At 37.4% G+C, this 26,588-nt stretch overlaps 2 protein-coding genes across 2 annotated transcripts; both read right to left on the minus strand.

Annotated features, from left to right (window-relative positions):
- Nucleotides 1-12,762: 12,762 nt before the first annotated feature.
- LOC133519255 (uncharacterized) lies at nt 12,763-13,732 on the minus strand. Its single transcript, XM_061853248.1, has one exon. The coding sequence runs from the start codon at nt 13,675-13,677 to the stop codon at nt 12,922-12,924; it is 756 nt and encodes a 251-aa protein (XP_061709232.1). The 5' UTR covers nt 13,678-13,732; the 3' UTR covers nt 12,763-12,921.
- A 9,759-nt stretch (nt 13,733-23,491) lies between these two features.
- On the minus strand, nt 23,492-24,260 carry LOC133519256 (protein lethal(2)essential for life-like). Its single transcript, XM_061853249.1, has one exon. The coding sequence runs from the start codon at nt 24,128-24,130 to the stop codon at nt 23,603-23,605; it is 528 nt and encodes a 175-aa protein (XP_061709233.1). The 5' UTR covers nt 24,131-24,260; the 3' UTR covers nt 23,492-23,602.
- Nucleotides 24,261-26,588: the final 2,328 nt, after the last annotated feature.

The raw sequence follows: 26,588 nt of genomic DNA on the forward strand, positions 1-26,588 counted from the left end.
ATAAATATAAGTAGGTAAATAAGAAACGTTTCGTGTAGTATTTCAAGATAACCATCTACAATATAAAGTTCTGAGCCCGGCTTTGCATACAATTTTAGCATTTAATCACGGCAAGCTGCCTCCTTATCAGACTTTGATCTTGGTTTATCTCACGACGTAGCAATAAGTTACAAGATGGCGCGATTTTTTTAGTACAGTCCTGCAATAATATGTCACTCTTCGAAGGCCGCAAAAATATGTGACACGCTCTTATGGCTCTACAAATTAGATCGTGTCAGATATTTTTGCGGACTAAGTTGTTTAACATATTATTGCTGGTCACTGTACAATGTCGGTGGCGACAAGCATGCATTACGTCTGATGATAGTCCTTTATAATATTGTATAGCCTATAATTACAATAAGTAAAGAAAAAAAAATGTTTTATTTAGAAAACATGTCCTATTGACGCCCCGCCACTATTAATAAATTACCTATATTTGTAAATGATTTCTCGAAAATAGCTTTAATTTAAAAACTTGACGAAGGGCAAGAAAATTTATATTTTTATTTTGCAGAACTACATAACGCCTGAATTATTTGTACGGGCAATTCCAACGATCGTCTACGCTAGTCAAATCAAAGAGAATTGATTGCAATAGAGAGGTAAAATCTAAGAAACCAATTTTAGAAGACTGCGACATGCGGCCTGCTAGGGAAGGTTTTTTTTTTTTTTTCCTTTTATTAAGAAACAAACGGTCGTTTACAATATGCGGTATTATTAACTATTGCATTTTAAAGCTAGACCTACGGTTTCCTTAATTAAATATAAGAGTGCTAGATTTTAAACAGTTTTTTTTTTGCTACATAGCATCTGAGTTTTATAACGCATGCCAGAGATCGTTAATAATTTAAATTATTAACGATCTCTGGCATGATTTTAGTGTTCACATATGTTACAGTGTTTAGAATATAAATTTTATCTTTTAACTCGTGCAGTTGCAATATGCACTTAATGCAACGCACGTCCCGGTGCATCCCAGCTGCTAAGCGGGTATTCATATCGATTTAAATGCATCCTGCATGAGAAATGAGATAAATCTTGTAAGGGAACGTTGGTAATGAATTTTCCTCTTATATGGATATGAAAAATACTAGCTTCTGCCCGCGACTTTGTCTCCGTGGAATGATGAAGATGATGATTAAGCTTTTGAACGCTTTATGACATAAATACAAGCATCACTCAAACATCAGGATCACAAGCGCAAGGGAGCTAATGTCTTCTTCTTTTTTTTAAATATATCTTCCATCAAATCTATGATGATTTTGCCAATTTCATGTTTCGTCGTAAGTTTTAAGTGTGCTCGTAGAGCATGACGTTGTTCAGTATTTGTTTTCAGTAAAGAAATAGTTGGACTTTACTAAAAGCCACGATGGATTGCCGGGTGTTGATTAAAATATGGTTAAACGCGTTTCAAGATTAGTTTTTCATTGCACACTTACACGATAGTTCACTGCATAATAAGCTATCAATATTAAACTTTAAACAACATGATATAGCAAAACACAAAAAAATAATCACGAGACATCTTCGCCATCTTGAATCTCAACGACAACTCCCGGGAGCTAATGTAAACCTTATTCGTGAAGTATGGAAGGTAGAGGCAAGGAACAGAATCTCCATAGGCAGAACTGTTGCAAAAGTGTCCAGCTGTCAGCTATAAATAATAGTTCCAAATCTCTCCAGAGTAGCGTTAGAGTAGCTAAGAACCTAGGCATTATTGACGGAGTGAAGTGCGCTGTCTATGATTAGATTTTTTTCTCAAGTATTCTAGGTTTTGTAGGGCCACGTATTTATGGTTTTTTATCGGACACTTTTTGGTATATGGAGATTCTATTCCTTAACTCTACCTTCCATATCGTGAAGGTTACTTTGACAGCGTCCGCCATAACGACGACGTCTTTAAGTATTCTTGGCGTTCAAAAGGTCAATAAAAACTAAACTAACTGTCCTTCCGCGATCCTCAAACTGTCTTCCTACCAAATTTCATTTAAATCGGTTGAGCGATTTAAACGTAAAGAGGTAACAGACAAACGGACACACTTTCGCTTTCTAAAATTAGTATTAGGATTTTTTTGTGAGACGACATTACAACTTAGTTATGACTTATACAGGATTCCGTCTCAAGATATAGCATAACTTATTCAGATTTAGAGTCGGACCTAGATAAGTTGGCAGCGATTTTGATAGCCCAGACGGTGCAAGTGTCAAGTAAACGTCATAATTTCATAGAAGTATGACGTTTAAAATAACCTGCGGTGGCATCATGGTTCGATTTTTATCACTTGTCACTATGCCCGTCATTTTCGCGCTTACATACTTGTTAGAACGTGACAGGCATGGCGACAAATGATAAAGAGCCGACCATCTTAGCCCTACTGTACACCGTCTGGGGTATCAAAATCGCTGCAAACTTATCTGGGTTTGACTCTAACAATAAGTGAGAGCAAGATACCTAATCAAAGCGGGGATCCGGCAGACCTCGTCGGCGATGGCGGGATAACTTAGACTCCTTTTTAAGAGACTGGCCAGTTGTAACTCAAAACCGAGACGTGGATGAAGAGGGGGGAGGCCTTTGCCCAGCAATGGGACACAAATAGGCTCGCAAATAATAAGATACCTAATGACATGATTCTGATTGCAATTCACGCACAGAAATCAGTGTGAGTGATCATCAAGGTCGTGGAAAAACAAGATCAAACGTTTTCAAATAGTTAAATGAGAATCAGCCTCGGGGTGCAAATTTCGTCAATCATCGCCGCCCGGTTGTAGTCTTGTAGCACCGGCGAATAATGTTTATTTGTGTGTAATTTGTCTAGCGGGTTGACCGACTTGGGCAGCCTCGGATCCCCACTATTAATGTTACACCTTGTATATTTAATTGAAGCTACTACATTAGTTGAAAAAACAACTTGAACTGAAAAAACTTTAGAATCGTATCTTTTAATAGGTATTTTAAACAGTTATAAAAACCAAATCAAAGAAAACGTTAAATAAATAATTTGGGCAAGGAAAATGAAATCATTCCAGGCAAATCCTTAATCTCCGCCGGAAAAATAATGAATTTCCTGATTAAACAACCGTTTAACTAAAAATCCGGTTTAAGGTAGACGCGAAAATTAATACTTAGATATTCCTTAATAACATCAGAATTATCAAAGGATAGAGAACCTTCAGAGTTTCTCAGTTGGTAATTTCTCAAAAAAAGTTTCTATGCTTTAAAATACCAAATTTAATTGGTGCTACTGCATCATATAGAAAATTCCTGTCCGTTCGTCTATCCAGAGTAATAAGCAGAGATCGGACAAATTTGCGTCATTGCTCGCAAGAATGTGGACATGACTCCAAAATTAATCAAATATGTAATCATTTAATTAATTTCTTACTTGACTTAAATTTTAATTCCTAGTCAATAAATACAAAAGTTTGTTAAAGTATAGATTTATTAAAGAAAGTAATCAGTATTTTTTCCAAATTTTCTGCAGTCAGTCTATTTCTTTTTACATCAAAAATATACTTAAGTGCTGAAAAACTCCGCTCGCACTCCACTGATGTTAATGGGGCAAACTTAAGTAGTTTTATAGGAATATTATTATTCCAGTATAATTCAGAGTTTATTTTCTGTTCTTTGTTTAGTTTATCCCGATTTTGAGGTTATCGCCCACAACTTTTGTATTTATTGACTAGGAATTAAAATTTAAGTCAAGTAAGAAATTAAATAAATGATTACATATTTGATTAATTTTGGAGTCATGTCCACATTATTGCGAGCAATGACGCAAATTTGTCCGATCTCTGGTAATAAGACTTCCCTTACGTGCATGATTCGACTCTAAAAACGGGTAGCACGGTATAAGACGGCACAGTACAAAAGTGTCCAATTCCACGATAGAGCCCCAGAGAATTTCCATTGGCTACGGTGACAACGCGGCGCACCAGAGAATTTCTATTGGTAACGGTTACTCCACGATGCACCGAGAAACCTCCAGTAGCAACGGCTACCCCGCGCCGGAAATCTACATTGGCGGTAATAATCGCTACATTCTTCTACAATCTTGAGGCGCTGCTGTGAGATGCATGTTTCCTACAGCCCATATTATGTATAATTTATGAATTATATGCTAACATTAGATATAAGAATTAATATTGTATACAAAAAAATTGTGGGATCATATTACTCGAATTAAATAAATGAAATTAAAATTGAATACCGGTAACCAAGGCAACGAGTACTCCGTGAGAGTTGGCGACTAATATCGCTCTGTGGCTGCTTGCCATAGGGATTTTATTTCACGTGCGTCGCTTCCAGCGATGACAACACGATCTTCACGTCTGATAATGCCCACAGGGACACGGAACAACCAGTCTATGAGAACGGACAGCACAAAATCAACATTAATTTGAACAAATTGTTCTCCCGCTCTTTCAGAAAGGAGGATATCCGCGTTGAAGTCTCACCGGGCTTGCTCAAGGTGTTATAAATACACGGAAAATTATGTAAAATATGAATTTAGGACGGATGAACAACGCTAACCCAGAACATTAAATGTATTTTTTTTAACCATGGAAAATGCCCAATATGAAGAGGAGGTAAAAATTCAAAGTCTAGTGACTGGGTCAAGTGAGGTATCATTTGAAAGAGTTCAAATTGTACCAAACCCAAAAATAATTATGAAGGAAAATGCGAAAAAAATATAACCATTACCATTTTCAAATTTTACCTTGTAATTGTATATTTGTACCTTATACCTACTTACTACATTGTACCTAAGTATTTCTAACACTATTTGTATTGTATTGTATTGTATTGTAGGATGGCCACGCTTTTATCGCCTATCGTGACTTGCGTGCTTACTCTCTCACTTACAGTATCTACTTGTTACTGACATCCACGGTAACGATAACGGAGCGGCCATCTTTGCCCCTCACAGGCGTTTAAACAATTCTACAACACAGAACGACGCCTTTAAAGGTCCAGTTTAAGATTGATCTCTAATCACGTAGAGTTGTTTTAAACCCAGGTGTCAAGTTATTTAGGAACAGGCAGTCAAGAGTGTTTCATTCGGTGGCTGGTGTCCGGTTCAGAGGTTATCTGGTATTGCGACGAACGAACACAAGTTAGTTGGATGCTTTGGAGCCTTGCGGTACTTCCCACTTATACTAGGTAGGAAGACAGCGGATGCGATAGTACCATGAGCAGACAGAAGTTTTTGTGGCAAAATAAAGTGATTGACAAAATTAAATATCGACATAATATCTATGTTACCTTAACGTTAACTATAGATATTTTAAATATTGTATAAGAAGATAGCTACGTCAAATGCACAACGTATAACATATCTTCTTTAATATACTGGTAGTTTTCTATTCTTTTAACACTGTATAATACATTCAATCTTGTTATTTGTAAGTACTAAATATATGTAGTAAAGAAATTATATCTAGTATATCTAAGTATATCTAGAACAATCATATTGTGATATGAAAGCGATCTGTAGAAGTACAGTGGGGCCTCGATAATTCGTACTTCAAAAAAACAACCCCTGTTCGGACTCACGGCGTGTTCGGAACTCGGATTATAGTTAGTTATAAAACATAAGTCCGGTCTGGCCTAGTAGGTAATAGTGACCCTGCCTATGAAACCGATGGTCCTGAGTTCGAATCCTATATTTGTTCCTGAGTCCTGGAGCTTTTCTATGTATTTAAGTATTTGTATATTATATAGTATAACGTTGCCTGAGTACCCACTACCCATAACTCAAGCTTTCTTGGCTTGCCGTGGGAATTAGTCAATTTGTGTAATAATGTCCCTACAATATTTATTTATTTAAATGATGATGCTGAATGATATTTTTTATTACATTCATTTGTTTTTTTTTTGTATTTCATAATTCTTTTTTGGATCCGACCTCCCTAAGACTGGCGACTGGTTTGCGACTCGGGGTTTCGGTATGTACGCCACATATATGCTCTTGTGGCACGGACGTGGACCGACTGGGAGACCAATGACACCATGGATTATCTTGTTAAAAAAGTGCAGGTCGTTTTTCAAGACATGCGTCGCTTATTGACATAATCCGTCGATCTCTTGCCACCATCAATGTGCCTGCTCTTCTTGAGCCGACTGGCATTATCAGGGATGATGGCAAAAGGCCTGATGGGGTGTCGTTAGTTCCTTGGAGCTTGGGACGAATGTTAGTGTGGGATGCTACCTGCGTAGTTACACTGGCACCGTCCCACCTCCAACGGACTAATTTAAAAGCGGAAGCAGCGGCGAAAAGCGCCGAAATTTTGAAACGTAATAAATATAAGAGCCTCGGTAGAGAGTACCATTTTGTACAATTTGGCGTTGAAACTCTAGGTCCATGGGGTCCCAGTGCGCACAAGTTTTTTGGAGAAATCGCGAAACGTCTGGTTGACGTAATTGGTGACCAAAGAGCTGGCGGCTTCCTCACACAACGTGTCAGTATTGTGATACAACGAGGAAATGCCGCTAGCATCCTTGTTACATTGCCTCAAGGGCCTATTTTAGATATAAGCTAGTTATAGTAATCATCTGTATATATCCATTATGTATATTTCATAATTAAATTAGTATTTTCCCCGCATTGGCGTGGTGAGAAATTATGTGTTTCACTCGGAGGCAAAGCTTGTTTAACCCTGGCAACGCTCAAGATTCCACTTCACGAAATTTCGCTTTGCTCGGTTGCCCCCCCTTGTAAAACAAATAACTATTTATCTACTTTTCTACTTCTCACGCTAGCCCGGGCCGGGGCCGGGCCGGAGCTTCCGGCGCTTCGTATTCTATTGGAAAGCACCACTTGATCACCGATCAGCCGTCATAGAAAATGACGTGTTGGACGCCTCGGCCCGGGCTCGGGCCGGTGTAGCGTGAGGGGCCCACTGATTACCAGTTCTTCGGATGATATCAGCGTGAGCGTGTCAGTTATTCGCAAAAGCTGACAATCGCGAATAACTGACAGGCTGATATCGTCCGGCGAACTGGTAATCAGTGGGCCCCTTAAACCTCAGTGTCATGTGTTGACTAAATAAAACATCACTTAAATATTGTGAAACGTTCAAAAATGCATCCATCTTTGAGTCTTTTTAGAGTTCCGTACGGTACGGTACGTAAAAGAAAAATAACGGAACCCTCATATGAATCATTTCGTTGTCCGTCTGTATGTCAAGACCCTTTATTATTAGGGACACAAACGAATATTTTTCTCCCTTCGCAGATTTCATGGCGGCCCATAGGTTGCAATTTATGCATTGGATCCATTTTTCCTTGGATTTACTGTAAGGCCCTCCACATGCAAGGCATGCGCAACATATGTCGAAATTTTTGGCTACTTTTCGAATGCTAACCCTTTTTTCCAAAATCTCATTTGTCGCCGACACAAAACCATTCTGGAGTTTTCATTCTCTCTCAGTTTTTCTGAACTACCAAATCAAAACTGTTATTTAGGCCCATTTCTTACAGACGATACGATATACTTAAGTATGTATTGTCCTACCTATACATCCTACAGTTTTGTCGTGGACACCTAGTGAATTGTCCTCGGTAATTAGGTAAAAATACTATATTTGTTAGGTTCTTTGTATTAAAAACAACAAAGACTATTTGTATCTGTATGTTTATCGCCAAATGACTACCTACCACAGTCACGCGTCACGCCACGCTCAACTCTGATCTTAATGTGTGTCATTGTTTACATAGTGATTCTTCTAGAACGCCTAAAATCGATTTAAGGCCCTGCATCGAAAAATAACGGGATCTTTGAAGCGTGGCAGTGGCTAGCCCCGGAAACAAACAGACGTGATTTTCGGATATATGTATCTTGACTATATGATAAGAGGTATGATACTAGTCGAAACAAAAAGGCTTAAAATTTTCTCGATAGAATATAAATCCAAAGTTACATCTACATTTTTAGTGTTTACCTCAGTGCAACTAGAAAACACATCTTCATCCAGCATAATCCACTTTAAAGTAAAGGTTTTCATCTCGTCTTAAACATCATTCAACTAAATATTAACTTATTATCTTATACAAACGGATTTATTCTCGATTTTGATTTTATGAATTCAACAGAAAACGCCCATTTTACGCAGTTCGGCTTCTCTTTCTGTCATGCGTCAAAGTCATAAATGCGTCCTTTATGCCAGTAATGTTAGATGGCCGTGGTGCCTCAAAGAGGTAAGACCTATGTCAAATCGCGCAGCGCTCCAAATTACGTAAAATCGACATATCCAATAAACGTTGAGTCGTAGCTCTATTAACTAGTAACGGAATCCGAGGTCTACTACGAATGGAGCTATCTTTACAGGTTTATACGTTACGCATGTGTGCGTGTTTGCTTAGCTACGCCAAAGTCTAATACTCTTTGAACAATTACAACGGGTAAGGAAATTTCGATAGCTTCTGTAATGTATCGGTAGCTGTGTGGTCGTGTAGACACCAAAGAAAAAATGCGAGTCATCTATAGACCCATCGAATCTAATCGTAACTTTTTGTTTTATTTTTTTGTTCCTATATAATATCTATATTGCTTATTTTCTATTTTATTGTAAAAGTAAATCTTGTCTGTCTTATACAGAAATCAAGTTATTCTTTTAAATATGTGTATTAAAAGCATATTTTAATGACACGAATAATTTTATTTTATTCATACCAATTTTTGTATAGCCTAGGTAATCTTTATGTAAAACAAATATACTTATTATATAAAAAAAAAACTAAAAAATTCAACACGTTTATTAGAAAAAAAAACTCGTTTGCACGGGCCGGGGTTTGAACCAGCGACCTCTGATTTGTAATCCGCATGCCTTAAGAACAATTCACATAATTTATTTAACAGGATACTGTCAAAACGTCAATGACTAATATGACTTTTCAGCAAAGAGTAAAGTAAGTATGCTTTTCAGTTTGATTTTACTTGACAAGGAGCAATAAGAAAAACGTACCGAATCGTCCCTTTCTTAAAATTGCCGTTCAAAGAGAGAGATGGGCATTGTGATAAGAGAGGTATGGGCATTGTGAATTTCATCTCGCTTTGTGTGGTAGGGCACAGTTAGTGGATGTCATTCCAGATCTAGAGCAGAGCCCAACTGGGGAAGTATTGTGTTCCTGCCGGTGAGTAAGGTTGCCAGAGCTCAACGAGGGGGGGGGGGGAGTTTAGGGTCGGCAACGCGCATGTAACTCTTCAGCTCGTGTGTGGTGCTATCTATTTTTTTTTATATGGGTACGCTGACAGCTGTCGTTTCAATACGATTTTGCGAGATTTGGCCTTTTTCAGGTTAAAAATTATATAGAGATAACACCTGTCGCCCTACCCATCGAGTTTGAAAAATACTATAATGTTAACATATACAGGATGGTTTTTGATAATGTACATCTTAGAACTTAAACTGTTTTTAATTTCTTTTTTTTTTCAGATTTTAAAATTATACCGCTCTACTTTTATACCTTAATAATATATCTTAGTCTTGACAAAGACGATTAAAGTTTTATACTTAGCAAAATCGCTTACTAACAATGTCTTTACAAAATTGCTTTCCTGTAAGTTTAGGCAACTGCTATAGCCATTTAACAGCAGTATCAGTTCATTACACTTGGTTCGGTGCTTCAACCTCTTGTCTGTCTGATAATTAAAGTAGTTCCTAATAGAGCGCGTTGTGCAATTATGGATATCCCGATCAAACTTTTCATTTTAGAGGAACGCGATTCTGTGTTGATAATGTTAGTCTATACTTTATTTGTCCATGCTCTTGAAACCATTAGCCAACCAATTAGCTTATGGCGGGCATTGAAGGGTCGTTCTTTGAAATCAGATTATTAAATATAATTTCAATATAAGCCCATCAATCGAATAGGCATACATTTTGGTCAATTTATTACCTATCAGGGGAATAATAAAATCGATAAAAAGAATGTAAAAGCGACGAGGGAATGAAAAAAACCGATAAGGGAATGACAAGGAATGACATAATGACAATGAATTTCGGAACAATTCGTTCCAAAATAATACACTGAATCATAGAACACCCTTAGCAACTTAATGTTATTTTTAAGATCTATAGAACGAAGTACCACACGTTGATTTTAGTTGAAACCCCAGTCCAAAGGCATGGAATGAGAACCAGGGGAAAAGAAATAAGTATGTCTTTGATCAACTGTTATGATTACGATAATTTTTACTTAATCCATGAAAGTAAATAATCATTTACTTGACATATGATTTAACATTGTACATGCCCATGAAGAATACATTTTATATCAAAACACACGGGAATGAAAATCACAGTGAACCAAAGCCAGGGGAACGATATTATGAAATCGTTTATTTCAGGTGAAAGACCCATAATTACATCACAAACAATCGAAAATACAATACAAATTAACTTAAATTAAAAACAGTCAAAATAACAATTGTGTTACCTGTAAGAATAGCATATATTTTTAAGAAAATAAGTAAACTAAATATCAATATACTTAGTAATTTACCTCTAGTTTTATGTCAACCTAATATCCTAAGAGCATTTATTAGAAACATATTAAGAAGTTCTAAATGTCACGGAACGTGTAGTGTGACTTCCTCGGATTTTATGATATTTTATTTTTCTTTGAAAGTGTTTTTGGGAGAATTTTATATCAAATGTTAACATTTACACCTATTCCACAATACGGTTTAAAAATTGTATGGATATATAACGACTTTATAACAATTTTAATAACATACATCTTGTGATCAGTTTTCGTGTCACCGGCGCGCGTGGTAATATAAACATGCAGTACTCGGTAGAAAGTTACCTTTACGTCTGGCAGCCGTTTTAACGCTTTTTTTTAGAACAGCAATACTGTGTTGTTGTCAGATTTGCAAATGGCTGAAGGGAGAAGTGTTACCGAATTTTTTTTATTTGTGTTAATTAAAAAAAAGGTCAACCTTAACGCGTCACCGCCGTGTTTGAGTTTTAAAAGTCAGTACTCATTTCACGTTATTGTTTGTAACATAAGATATACCTAATACATTCGAGATTGAGCTAATTATTTAATATTTGCAAAGTCAAAGGTAATTTTTAGGTAATACCGAACATGTTTCAAATTGTCACGACAGTGGCCTCAAAATTCTGTCCCCGCCACGGACTATTGAATCCACGTTCGTGTCATATAGACACGTGGTCGTGACATTCTCAATTCGTTTGATTAATTTAGAGGCATATTCACTCTTTAGAAATGGATTTTATTAGCTACGTTCATTTGTTATTATTGCCCAACTGCTCAAAGCAGAAAATTGGTTTCCGCGTGTATGTGGATGTATGATGTGTATCCGATTCTTTGTCACGCTCTACAGCGCTAGTATGACGAATTTCAACGTATGAGCTGTCATTCGATGTGTCGTAGTCATGGGAGTAACTTAGGCTATATTAAAAATATTGTATAATTCAAAATAGTGGAGTTGGCCGCCAAAATGCCGAAACGTCACGACTGAGGGACACTTTGTGACAACCGTGATTATGTACTCATTTTATTTACCTTTCCTGAGGGTATTAAGCTTGACCATATGCATCAAAAAATGCTTTTTATACGTAACAATATGTGAAAAATAAAAATCTTTTATGAAAAAATATTTTTCTGGACACAATTTAAGAATCACCCTGATTGTTTGAGTAATTGTTTAAAAGTTATTAGTTGAATATTATTTATTTATTTATTTATTTAAACTTTATTGCACACATAAAGAAAAATGTACAAATGGCGAACTTAATGCCAAAAGGCATTCTCTACCAGTCAACCATTGGGTCAAACAGAGACATTTGTGTATGTTGGTGCAGGAAAAAATAATAACAAATAATAAGGAAAAAATTAAACGTGAAGTCAAATAATATTAAAAATATATAAATAGTTAAATACTACTACTTATATAACGTATAAAAGATAGACTATTACATATTTCAGCGTAATAAAAATACTTACTTCACTTTTTTTGGTAGTTTTCGTTGTTACCATATTACTTACTTTTTTCTTTTTTATATGTAGGTAGTTACCACTGACAACTGTGATTCACTATCATCCGTAAAATTGGTCGTCGGAAAACGGCACCCTGTATTTCCTGCCTCAACAATATATTACTAAATAAAATATGATAACTAACAATGTAAGATTACATTGTAAGTTATCACATCGAATTTAAAAAGATAGGTAGTTTTATACTTACAATTAACTGTACTATTAACATCTTCCAAAAATCAACAATAAAAATTGGCTATATTGTAGTCTCAGATTTATTACAATTTACAACAATATATTTTTTTATTTTCTAGTAGGAAGTAATAACGCCATCTTTTTTATTTTCTAAGAATTAAGTTTCTGACCGACCGCGTATAATCGTAGTTAACTTTTTTAACGCTAGATGGAGCTTTCACCTTCACGTGCGCCGCGGACTCCGCGGAGCGCTTCCATGTGTGCGTGCTAGCGGGGAGTGAGGAAGCTAGCGGGCGTGGCTTACGAACCGGTATTCACGGCTTTAGTAGGCCCTTAAACAAAGAAACTTACACGAAATTAATCTGGTCTGGAGCTCTGGTGCCTCGAGGGAGCTCAGCAGCTCGGGTAGGTGCCTACTTTGAAATGTTGCATGTTAAAAACAAATTATATAGTCGTAGAGTCACTGAATACCTACCAGTTATAAAATAAACTAAATAAAAATTAAGTAAATAGGCATATTTTACTTGTTATTTACATTTAATAACTTAAACATGAATGGCAAATTTATTGTTATACAATTATAAATACGCCACTACATCTGTTCTGGTTTGGTTTTCAGAAAATTAAGTTATCCTGTTCAATAAAGATGCAAACTATTATTGTAAACAAATTTCGAATTATTGCTTAATTGGATTCAAACGCACAGGCACAAATTCTACCTCATTGTTAAAGTCAACCGCGTACGTGGTAGCTTCCACCGTCTCCTGTCCCTTAGGGATCTCGTTGGTGATAAGTTCGGTGTCCCCTCGCGCGCCGACGTCAGCATCCTGATCCGTGTTGTCACTCTCGTGGCTCTCCATCTCCTCACGATCGGGGGCCTGTGTCGCTTCATCGGCCTCGGTGGTTCCCGCAACTTCAGTTGTACCCGCAACTTCAGTTGTACTCGCACCCTCTTTAACATCAAACACGATCTTCAAAAGGTCTTCACCGTAAGTCCAGCTACCGCTATCAGTTTTAACGAAGGATGGAAGCGTCCTTACGTCCAAGTAGCTCTTCTCGCTACCTTCTTCAGTCTTGTGAACGGCCTGGACCATCAACAAGCCTTCTCTAGCTTTAACGGAGATCTCCTTCTCGTGGAAACCGTTGAGGTTTATATTGATTTTGTATTGGTTTCCTTGAAGACCACATGTCGTTTGACTGGGGTAGTGTTTCACGAGTTCTTCGATCGCCTTTTCTAGCTGTTCCATTTCTCTGTTGAAAGCGTTGAAGAATCTTCCGGTGTCGAAAACATCATCGGTCATGAAGTCGTCCAAGTCGGAGCCGTGGTAGTAGTGATCATGATGGTGGTAATGAGGCGGCGGCGGTGGCTGGAAATGATATTTGGGTGCCGCAAGGGCGCAAGCTAGGAAACTTAAACACACAAGCGCGTACATTGTGAATGCGACAGAACACTTCTGTAGTCGATTCTATACAGCGGCTCGACAGCATCCTGGCCAGTTTATAGCTAGCTGCTTTGGGTTAAAGTTCATTTCTTATCACTCCGGTCAGAGACGACGTTCGTGAAATTTCTTTAAGCTTTCTGTCATGCGATTAAGTACCTTGTTTCTAACTTGTCACAGTTACATTTGGAGTGATACTGTTTGCAGTTTGCACTCGTATAGCTGTCATCGGTTTGTTTATTTGCAAAGCCTAATACACATGAAAGGGTACGGAATCTGGAGCGACACTTTTCGACGCATATTGATATCCTGTTTGATTTTGGCTTACGCTCGTACGTTCCTTGATTTTAATTATGTGAATATGCCTTACGTAATATATAGGGGTAGGTAAACGTGAGAAAGTTGTTGCGACGATAATTTTATAGTTTTTTAGGACGCAATAAGCGGAATGAGGATAATATCAATGTTTTTATTAACCTCACGATAGAAAATCATGGAATACGGTTCTCAAGCTCAAGCATGTATGGTAACACTTCTGTTTTTAATCGTCTATTTTTGCTTTACTTATCTCTTCTTGATTGTTTCTGTTCAGGAAATCGAGGTTTTTTCATAACAAAAATGCTATTATTCCTTAAACGATTTTTTAAAAGGTATCACAGATAGCGCCTGGCCTACATTAGAGCACATTAGATAAATGTAGGTCCCCACAAACCAAACGTCACTTCAATGGACAAATCGCTATACAAGATTTATTATAATTCAAGATAGGTTATAGGCGTTCCAAAATTGAAGCGCTTACCTTGTGACCAATTGTACAAGTTGCTTTTAATTGCTCCTGGGCGAGCGAGAACGACGACTATTCATAGTGTAGTAGTAAATACTCGTAACGAGCTCCCGGTCACCGATAGAGAAAGAGACCAACTCATGTTTAACAACGAGTATGACAAAGATGAATCGAATGCGAAAATTAATCAAAAATAACAGATTTCTTCGTAGGTGCAAGGCTCGGAACCGGTTTATAAAATACCGGTTTATTTCGGTTTTCCTCCGAACTTTCATAAGGACGCGAATGTTTAAGGAACTTTATTGTAACCTAATCAAACCGGTTTATTTGACGAACGACGAAACGGCCGGCCAGCTTGGTGGTTTACCACGTAAACATAAACACCGGCATAGGAATAAACCGGTTTTTATTGTTTTAACGGCGACTAACACCAAGTGTAAGCAAAACAGAAGTGTGCTGTTTTCACCTGCACAATCAATTCGCAAAGCGTGAGCTCAAAGCTCATTTGAATGGGTCCCTTGTTAGACACAATTTCTCCCCTAAATATCTCGGCGTCATCCTCGACCGCTCCTTGACGTACAATCAACATCTGTCCACAACGGCTCGTAAGCTCCAGACTCGTAACAACATCATCCAAAAACTTAGTGGCACCTCCTGGGGAGCAAATACCGAAGTATTACGAACCTCGGCGCTATCTCTGGTGTTTTCCACGGGAGAATATTGTGCAGCGGCCTGGCTTGGCAGTGCCCATGCCACCAAAGTGGATGTCGAGCTGAACAAAGCCATGCGAGTTATCACCGGAACGCTCCAATCAACTCCTTGCCACTGGCTGCCAGTGCTCTCTCGGATTGCGCCACCGGACTTAAGGAGGAAAGATGCCCTTCTTAGGGAAGCTGCCAAGATTCGAAACGACCCTCGTCTCCCTATTTATGATTATGCAGAGTTTATAGCACCCGCTTACCACCGCCTAAAATCAAGGAAGCCCCCGTACAACATCGCTAAGGAACTAGTGGATGGCCAATTCGATTTGAAACATTAATGGTCCAGGACGTGGTACTCCTTAATGGCGGAAAAACTAGGCTCCGGAATTACACCTGGCTCCAAAGTAAAAGGATCGGACCTTCCGAGGCGATACTGGTGCAAACTCAACAGTCTTCGTACCGGCCACGGACGTTGCGCTCAATATAAATACCGCTGTGGATGGGTGGACTCTCCTGCTTGCGCTTGCGGTGCTGAAACCCAGACTATCCAGCACATAATTGAAGACTGCCCCATATTGCGCTATATTGCCGGTCCTCCAGAAGACCTGATATCCCTGTGCGACGAAGCCATCAAATGGCTGACTGGTCTTTGTGTTGACATTTAAAAAAAAATAAAAAAATAGTTATTATATGCTTCTGTATTATGTTATGCCATACGATTAAATAAATAAATATTGTTTTAAACCGGTTAATTTGACAAGAACTGTTCTCATACATAATGGTTTAAAAATACCGGTTTTTCAAGCGAAATCGAAATTAAAAGGTTTTGCGCCCAGTACATGATAACGGTCTAGAAATTTAACCGGATTCCGAGTCTTGGTAAGGTGGCCCTATACTTTTAATATGCATTATTGTGCTCTTTATGTATGAGTATAACCTATCTATAGTTATATAATATCATTGTCGCTTCACTGCTGCGACAGCGGGTATCAATTTGTGATAATATTTGTTTAAAAGCACGAATATCAAAGTAGGTACCTAATTGTAGTTCGTGGAATTAATGAGACTGTTGTGATCAATAACAGGGAAACAGAAATATAAATACATAGTAAGTGCCTATAACTTATTAAGTTTTGTGACTTTAAAAGAGAAGAATAGCTTCGAAGCTAACGGAATAAGAGTACTTTTTCTATGAAATTCCATTTCGGGAGAAAACGGTGTCCACGAACTAAATCTTTTGGAAAAAGAGAGGTATGGGCAATGTGAATGTCATCTCGCCTTGTGTGGTAGGGCACAGCACAGCAGATGTCATTCCAGATCTAGAGCAGAGCCCAACTGGGGAAGTACCTCCACCTTACAGAAAACCGCAGCCAAATAACACTTCTTTTTATTGGAGAAACAACAGAAGCATGCGACAGGATAATAGGTTACATTGTTAGGTACAAACAATACAGAGATGAACACTTACTTCCTTAAACGCTCTCACTAAAACATACATAAAATAAACGGACTTAACTAAACGGTATGTCCGTTTATTTTATGTATGTTTTAGTGAGAGCGTGACCCTACTCATAGTGTTGTGTTCCTGCCGGTGAGGAAGGTTGCTAGAGCTCAACGAGGGGGGTGGGGTTAGGGTCGGCAACGCGCATGTAACTCCTCTGGAGTTGCAGGTGTACATAGGCTACGGAGACTGCTTACCATCAGGCAGGCGGTGGCAAACAAGCATACTTGTTTGCCACCGACGTAGTACAAAAAAAAAAATCTTAACAAAATATATGATATACATTGCCATGCAAACTTCCACCGAAAATTGGTTTGAACGAGATCTAGTAAGAAGTTTTTTTTTAATATGTTATCAAATTAAAAAACATTTTTTTTTTCATCAAACCCATACGTGTGGGGTATCTATGGATAGGTCTTCAAAAATGATTTTTAGGTTCCTAATATCATATTTTTCTAAACAGAATAGTTTGCGCGAGACACTTCCAAAGTGAAAAAATGTGTGTCCCCCCCCCCCCCTGTAACTTCTAAAATAACAGAATGAAAAATCTAAAAAAAATATATGATATACATTATCATGCAAACTTCCACTGAAAATTGGTTTGAACGAAATCTAGTAAGTAGTTTTTATTTAATACGTCATAAAATTAAAATAAAAATTTTTTTCATCAAACCCATACGTGTGGGGTATCTATGGATAGGTCTTCAAAAATCATATTTAGGTTTCTAATATCATTTTTTTCTAAACTGAATAGTTTGCGCGACAGACACTTCCAAAGTGAAAAAATGTGTGTCCCGGGCCCTGTAACTTCTAAAATAAGAGAATGAAAAATCTAAAAAAATATATGATATACATTACCACACAAACTTCCACCGAAAATTGGTTTGAACGAGATCTAGTAAGTAGTTTTTTTAATACGTCATAAATGGTACGGAACCCTTCCTGGGCGAGTCCGACTCGCACTTGGCCGCTTTTTTATTATTATATTTTTTTCTTTTTGTATGGGCGAGTACGTATTATACCTCCCTCTTAATACTTTACGCAAATTCCGATGATCGTTGTTCCTAATAACAAAAATCAGAAAAACAAAAGTCGTCTGTTTTGTACCCGAAAGAGAGCAAGCTCCACAGATCATCACACACCATCACACTGCGCATTGGGCATACACTCCAAAGAGATCCTGACCACACCAAGGCACATTCTAGAATGGAATCCTCAAGGGAAGAGGAAACGTTGCCGTCCAAAGACCTGGCGCCGGAGGATTACATATGTGAAGGCTGTCGGGAAGACTCTGAACGAACTCAAGCACGAACTGCACGAAGCTCAAGATGGCGGCGGACTGTGCCGCCCTCTGCCCCATCTAGGGGACATATGACAATAAGTCAAGGTCAAATATATAAATTATTATTTATTTCCTTTACTGAGGCCTTTAGAAATAAAAAAATATATATTTCAAAAATACTTATGACTATACATACTCGTACAAAAGCTTCGCCAAACTGAAGACAGTTTGTTGGAGAATAGTGCGCTCTCAATTATTATTATTATTATTAATATGCCTTATATTAGGTACCTACAGGGTACAGTACCCCTAGTGTAAATAATTTGGATTTCGAAACGTGACGTACGCGTTTGCGTTTAGTCTCATTTTGTATTGGATTTAGAAAGAGCGCGCCAAGCGGGACGTTTTGGAAACTCAAAATCCTATACAAAATGAGACTTAACGCAAACGCGTTCGTCACGTTATGATGTCGATTAAATTTACACTAGGGGTACAGAACAAAATTCATATAGTATACTTAGGTTAAGTTTAAACTTGTTTAAACTAAAATGTTTTATTGACCCAACTAAAATTGCTCGTAAGGTATACGTAAACGTAGGTAATAGTAAAAAATAAAACAGTAGGAGAACTATATCCTTGAGTTTATCTCCACTACATCTCTATCTTCCTTATATTGATTTCGGTGTATATCAGCATTTTGATCAAATCGAAACGAAACTCCCATTTCAGTTTGATTAATATCGGTTTTAAATTTTTTATGAGTTTCAGTTGAATTGTAATTACGAATAGGCCACCAGGTTATTACCACTGTTTTAGCTGTGGTGATTAAATTTTTTATGATCGGTTTATTTAACTTTTCATAATAGGCGTTTTACACATAGTCTTAGGCTATATATACTCTTTTTAGGGTTCCGTAGCCAAATGGCAAAAAACGGAACCCTTATGGATTCGTCATGTCTGTCTGTCTGTCTGTCTGTCTGTCCATCCGTATGTCACAGCCACTTTTTACCGAAACTATACTGTTGAAACTTGGTAAGTAGATGTATTCTGTAAACCGCATTAAGACTTTCACACAAAAATAGGAAAAAAAAAACAATACATTTTGGGGGTTCCCCATACTCAGAACTGAACTCAAATTTTTTTTTTCATCAAACCCATACGTGTCGGGTATGTACGTCTTCAAAAATGATATTGAGGTTTCTAATATAATTTTTTTTCTAAACTGAATAGTTTGCGCGACAGACACTTCCAAAGTGGTAAAATGTGTTCCCTGCAACACTTTAAAAAAAATCACTTCTTTTAATTTAACACATTGAGTGTCGGGGACACGCTCGGCGTGTTCTCTCTTCTCTTCGTATTGGCGTTCCTCTACAAAACCCTGATCATCTTTGTTTTTTTATTGTTAGGGTGTAATTAGTCTAAAGTTAATTGATTCCATTGTGTTACGATAGCTAAACCGTTTCTATTTAAGAGGAAAGGGGACGGCCGTTTCTCCATACAAACGTAATCCCATCGTAGTCCCCATTTTCTTAATTCTTTTCTGGATATTGACATTATGGAAAATTCAAAATATGTTTTCATAATTTGATGTATATTAACCATAGCTAATATGCCCTACGATTGACTTTTTTCGATTTGTTGATTATTGTAAAAAATAGGTGCGAAAACTGATATACAACAAATTGTGTGAAAATATTTTCAATAATGTTAATATCCAGAGAAGAAAATGGAGACTACGTTTGTATGAAAATAAGTTATTTGCATGAAAGTCTGTCAGTGTATGCTGAATGTGATGTCAATGTATGAATAAAATACAATAAATACAATCCAATACAATTTACATAGTTAATTTTCGCAACACAATGGAATCAATTAACTTAAGACTAATTAAAGATCCGTAACTACGTCGTTGTTTTACAATTTCCCGTTAATATTGTTAATTTTTTTTTCTGACTTAATTAAATGGTAATCTTTGTAATAGCGCCATCTAGCGCAGATTATAAGAACTTTTATCACAATATATAAGCAGTGCCTAGAAAACAAGGTATCCATGGCAGTTAGCTATGGTTGCTGTCCTAGCACTTTCCAATTTCACTACTAGATGTCACTACTAGGCAAGTGGTAGTAGGGGGTCATCATCAATATATTCCTAGCGTTTTCTCGGCTTTTTGCCATGTCATGGGTTCCCATCTGGAGTGGAGTTCGCTTGGCAACTAAACTCAAGAATTGGCGAGGGCACTATTTTTTACAAAAGTAATGCAGACCTTCAAAATCAAAATCTATCGGAGAAACGAGGCCTATTGGAATTAGTGGTAGTGTTAGGTGTAGGTACCTATTAGTTTCTTTTGATAGCCAATATTTTGCCTTCAAGGCCTTTCTATGAAGGCATAGGTGTAATACAGTGACATAGGCCTTAAACCGTACTAGAACCCCTGAGAGCATTTTGCGATATACCTATATACCTTGCGATATCATAGCTCGGTAAATATCTCTCTCGCCTCTTGAGTTTTGGCAAAAACTGAACAGTTACGAAAAAACGACATTTACTTAAATCGCCTATTCTTGTCTCTTTGTTAACTTAAGAGGCTGTCAACACCCAATGTCCTTGAAATTGATGTTACTTAAACAGTTTTTTAAGAAAGACTATTTGTTTTAGTCAAGTAAGAAAAATATTATGTTCATATTAATTATATTTCAAAGACCGTGGTTGTACTCGATACATGATTGAACGGAATCGGCTCGATAGAAAATAATTGCAAAGATTGGTCTTAAAATCACAATTAAACGGTTTTATGTCTTTATTGTTTTGACTTACGGGTCTGCAATTAAAATCACAATTTCAAAACATTTATATCTAAACCGCTATTGAGTAAAATATTACACTAATTATCCACTTTTTTTTATTTAAATATTTTTCTTATTATTCCCTTGCCCAGGCCCAGTAACATGCGACAGTGCTATCTCATTTAGTCCGATACAAATAGACAGTGTGCGCGCTTTAGGTATTGACAGCCTCTTAAACACCCTGTAGCTCCTTAAGTATTGATCGTAGACTAGAAATAAACATAACCAAAGTTGTAGGGAATTAAGGTCCGACCGAGATCTCGGTCTCGGTCTCGGTCTCGGCATTCTCGGCCAAAAATCGAGCCGAGATCTCGGTCTCGGCTCTCGGCCAAAATGGGCCGAGATTCTTGCCGAGACCGAGAATAAGCAACGAGTTATCGTTGGAGAATTTGAATTTTCCGCGCACGAGCGCCGGGGTCTAAGCCACTCGTTGGTTGCATCGCCCGGTTGTTGTGACGTTTTTTGTGATTTAAATTGGTTTCATAGCCACATTTTAAGCCAATTACTTATGAAATACTAAGTGTTGGGATCGGATAGGCGCGGTTGCAAGTAATGACTTGTTCATTTGGTTTTTTTTCGTTTTGTGGTTGTTGTTATTGATGAATAAATGAGTGTATATTGTTATCGGGATGTAACTTAGATTAACTTGTTGTGAGTGGAAGATGACACTGAATATTTTGATACTAAATATATTTGTGTTAACGGGAAAAAGCAAAGCAGTAGGTAAGTACAAAACGACACCTGTGGCGGATATTTTGGGTTACAATATAGAACTCTTTATTTTGATTATTGTTATTTTACCTCCTTTTGTGCACATCCGTACTGAAAAAACCGGCCAAGTGCGTGTCGGACCACGCATAATGGAAGGTTCCGTACCTTCATACAATACAAAAAAACCGTACAAGCAAAAGAGCGTATGTTAGTGGCACTTTCGTCGTTTTAATAAGATCAGTTTTTTTATATCTCTTAAATGGCTTAACCGACCATATTCAAAATAATTTCCCTGAAAATTTATTTGCTTATTTCGAATTTTTTTTATCGTTTTGCTCTCCCGGTTCAAAAATTAGAGGAGATCAAACAATTATTTTTTAAAGCGATTATTGTCAAAAGTATTTAACTTAATCAAAAAAACGTTTTTAGCAACCTTTCTGTATTTTTAAAGACCTATCTAATGATGAGCCACATGTTTTTTTTGTTACATTTATACTTTTTGTTACATTTATACGGAGTATAATTATATTTGAAAACATATTTTACAAATTTTTTTTCGAAACTAAGAAGCGACTTACATAACTTACATAATACATCTACACCTACGTTCCAACTTTGTTTATAAAATATACCGTATAGTTTTTTGAGTACGGTTGCCATCTCTAAAATTTGGAAACCAGGGCAAGACGCGTGAAAACCCGAATTTTAGAGTCCAGAACTCGGACATGTTAACAGGTTTTTTTAAACAGGTTGTGCGTGTATCGCGGGCAGCCTAAAACTTTAAAAATTTCAACCTTGACTACAAAAGAAGCCCCCCCCCCCCCCCCCGGACGCTCCCCGGACGCCTTCTAAACTAGGACAAATCCGGGGAAACCCGGACGGATGGCAACCCTAATCGTCGAATTTCGATTATAAAAACAATTTTAGTGCAAAATTCGTATTTTTTCTCTATTTTATAAATTCTCGGTCTCGGTCTCGGTCGCGGCCGAGAATCCTATTGAATCTCGGTCTCGGTCTCGGCCGAGACAAAAAAAGCGTTCTCGGTCGGACCTTATAGGGAATTTTATGGTAAAACTTTTGTCCGAAACAAGTATAATACTATTTGTACAGATATTCAAAGAAAGGTACCTTTAACCCCCCCCCCCCCCCCCCCCACACCCCTCACACACCCTCAGCACAACACCCACCCTTCAAGTTGTGCCAACCCTAATAATTGCTCAGAGCAATGTTGAGCCGGACAGAGCCAAAGATACCCGAAAGAAGGAGTGTAGCCCCACTACTTGTGCCTTTAACACAATGGCCAAGATATTGTGTGACTGGCTTAGGTTATGCAAGGTGACAACGGTAGATGGGAACGAAAAGTCCAATTTCTGTCTCACTCCAACCTATGGTTGCCTTAGACTAAGCCAGTCCCGCAATGTTGTGGCCAGCACGTAAGGACTTTTAACCCATACAGATTGTCCAGGTAAATTATGAGAAGAAAATATTCTCAACCCAATGGAATTAACATGCTTCTATGGATTAATTCTACATTTATCTTTTTTTTGTAACTGTTAACGCATTTGTTGAATCGTGTACTAACCCTAAGTAGGTAATTTATATATAAACACGTTTTTAATTTTTTACCTTATAAATAACATGACTTGAAAGACATATGCGATCTATTGAATACTGATTATGTATTTGTTCTGCTTTAAACATATTTTTTATTTTATAATAAATAAGTGACATTTATCCAAAAAATGCTGTGTACCTACTAGTATTAGTTGAATATGTACCTAACTCAAAATGACCTGTAAAACATTGACTTTTACCAATAAATTTCTTGTATCTTGTATTCACTGCCAGGGGGCGTGGCCTAGGAACAAACTTGTATGACGGTGAACGCATATATGTGTCGGTGGCAGTGAATGCGTTAACAACTTATTAATCAAAGTATTGAAATATACCTGGACAATAAACTTACAAATAAATTAAACAACAAATTAAAGTAGGTACAACACAAAACATTTATTCACTTCAACACAACCCTGGCACTGGTACACAATATAGGAATGTACAACCAAAATTTTAAAGTCCTAATTTTCTAATTTAATTTATCCCTGCTCCTCCGTTCCTTCCACTTGCTTCTTCACTGGACCCGTCTGCACAATAGGCACTATTCTCTCGTTAGAAGCTTTAGGAGGCGCTTTCAAAGGCGCAGTGATAGTCAACACACCATCGGACGACAATTTTGAGATCACTGCATCAGCCTCAATGCCTTCCGGGAGAGCATATCTTCTACAGAAACTTCTCGAAATATATCCATGCTCGTCTTGTTTTTCTTCGTGCTTAGCTTCTACGACTAGGTAACCGTCAACAGTCTTGACCGAGATCTCTTCGGGTGCGAAATGTTGAACGTCCAAATTGACTTGAAACTTATCCTTTTCTTCCCTGATAGTTGAGCCGACGTCACGGGCCGCCGCCTGGAGGTTTCGCCACGGTCTGTGGTATTCCTTGTTCTGCGGCAAAGCGATGATGGTCAGGTAGTCTTGAGGAGTCAGCCCCAGTCCGAAGTGTTGATCTACCAGTTGACGAGGTCGTCGGGGACGCTCGTATTCCAAGTAAAGAGGACAGAAAGCCATTTTTCACTGATGATTGTAGTATTCAATCACAATTCCAGGTAAAAGCAGACTTATTTTCTTTATAAGCTCACCGGTAGCGCTTTGATATGTTTCGAACAATTTTGTTTTTCGGAATGACAGCTGTCAACAGACTGGTTCGCGTATTTATATGGTTGGTTACAGCGCCATCTATCAGTTACTAGATATTTCTAGAAACTCGCGCCGTTCGTACACATTCCAGAAAATTCAGCGTTCAATAGAATTGAAGTCAGGGGTTCGTAACCTTTTCCGTATTACATATATGCATCTGGATCTTTCGTTGCTAGAAGTACGTATGTACAAGTCTACGAAGTAATTACTAAGCTTATAAATATTACAGATTTAATAAAATGGTAACATTGGTAGCAACATTTTGAAATGATTCTCATTTTGCTTAAACGCTTACACGCTTTCCTTAATGACTTAGTCACCAGGTGTAATAGTGTTTAGAAAGTAAGTATTGCAGCCTTACCGAAATAACTTAAAAATTATTTTTTCCGTATCCTAGCTTATTTTAGAACGACTGAATTAAGTGTATAGTTCGTGTCATCCACGATGACTTTGTTTTGTCAAATCTAACCTTTAATAACACGACATTACAAGTCAAGGCACGCGTCGTGAATGACACAATCATAATCAGTGCACTATGTGATATTTCAAGAAACCAATGATGGACAGGTTTTAAAGGGTCTACAGTGCGCATGTAACACCCCTGGAATTGGGTATTATTTATACTTGCTGTGTAGTTGTGTACATTAATTGCTTAATATAAGGCGGCAGAATATGGGACTAATTTATAGGATTGCAAACTATCGTTATACCTCCAGCAAATAATTATTATCTCTATCCATTAAAATTCAATGTTAAATAGTTGTAGATTGGTATAGATCGTGTCATTCACACGTGCCTTGACCTCAATCCTTATTATTTGATAATAAGTAGGTATGTAGTATGTATATCTAGTTGGATGATATTCATAATTCATTAATACCATACAATGAAATAAGCATGCATCTATCTAGACTGCGCAATTAGGATAGAAAATTATTTTTAGTTTTTGTTTTAAGATGTAAATCTAACATTATTTTTATTGTTTTGTTACACTGTTACTAACCAAGATATGGATACCTAAGGTGTCTGTAATAAATTTTCAATTCAATTTCACATGGGCACACTTTGTATTCAAGTACCCTAATTAAAAATAACAAAATTAATAAATGATTAATGTCTTTGAATTTTTATTAAAATTATCTAAAGTACGGTACAATTGTAAATTATCATAAACATGATTATTTAAAATCTCGAACAAAAGGTTGACACGCCCTGCGTCGCGGTGTTGATATTTTAACTAGTGCTACTCGACACTAGATGGCAGAAGGGACGATACAATTTTCGAGAAAGTTCACCCATAGTCCATTTATATTTGGAGAAGTTCGATAAATATCTATAATTTATTTCGATTGTTTCGTAACGATATTTTTTTCTATTAATTGATATTAATATGTTTTTGTTATGATAATTTTAAAACGAAATACCTATAGAGCTTGTTTTTTTAAACGCTCGATAGGTGTCGCGTCTAGTTGTAGTAAGTATGTTTTAATATTAATATTATAATTATTAAATGTGAAGTACAGTCGGTCGGTATACTCTGGATTATCTAGATCAAAGAATACCTAGCTAATAGCAACGCAGAGTTGTAGAGCCTAGAAGTAGCCATTTTAGAGCAATACAAGCGCATTTCATATGAATGCGAATTTGATACCTTTAGTTCAGTTACACAGGTAGGTACATAACTAGATACGTGCAATGACTTGAAGTTTTTTGTTGTTTAAGTATACTACGTTACGTCGGTAGCAAACAAGCATACGGCCCGCCTGATGGTAAGCAGTCTCCGTAGCCTATGTACGTCTGCAACTCCAAAGGAGTTACATGCGCGTTGCCGACCCTAACACTCCGCAACCTCGTAGAGCTCTCTGGCAACCTTACTCACCGGCAGGAACACAACACCATGAGTAGGGTCTAGTGTTTAGATAAGTAGAAATGTATTTTGATTTAGGTAGGTATAGCGTCTATAGAGTTGTGTGTTCCACCGTAATGGTACCTACACTCAGAAGAGGCAGAAGTGCGCAATTGTTAGTTTTGAAGCATAGACCTATATATTACTTCGTATTTTGAACCCCATAATACGTACCCATTATATTTAGGGTTGCCATACGTCCCGTATTGTACGGGGCTGTCACCGTAAGAAGGATCGCGTCCCGTATTTGTGCCAGTCCCCTTTTTTGTCCCGTATATCGATACCGCTGTAGAAAACCTACTTAATAGAGAATTAGTGACAATCATCTGTGCGCAACAAGTTTTTTTACCTATATCTTATACCTTTAAACGAGCAATTCTTGTATATATATAATTTCCGAGATCCCCGAAATATATATATATA

The sequence above is a fragment of the Cydia pomonella genome, chromosome 6 (genome assembly GCF_033807575.1).
Source record: "Cydia pomonella isolate Wapato2018A chromosome 6, ilCydPomo1, whole genome shotgun sequence".
Classification (NCBI taxonomy): domain Eukaryota; kingdom Metazoa; phylum Arthropoda; class Insecta; order Lepidoptera; family Tortricidae; genus Cydia; species Cydia pomonella.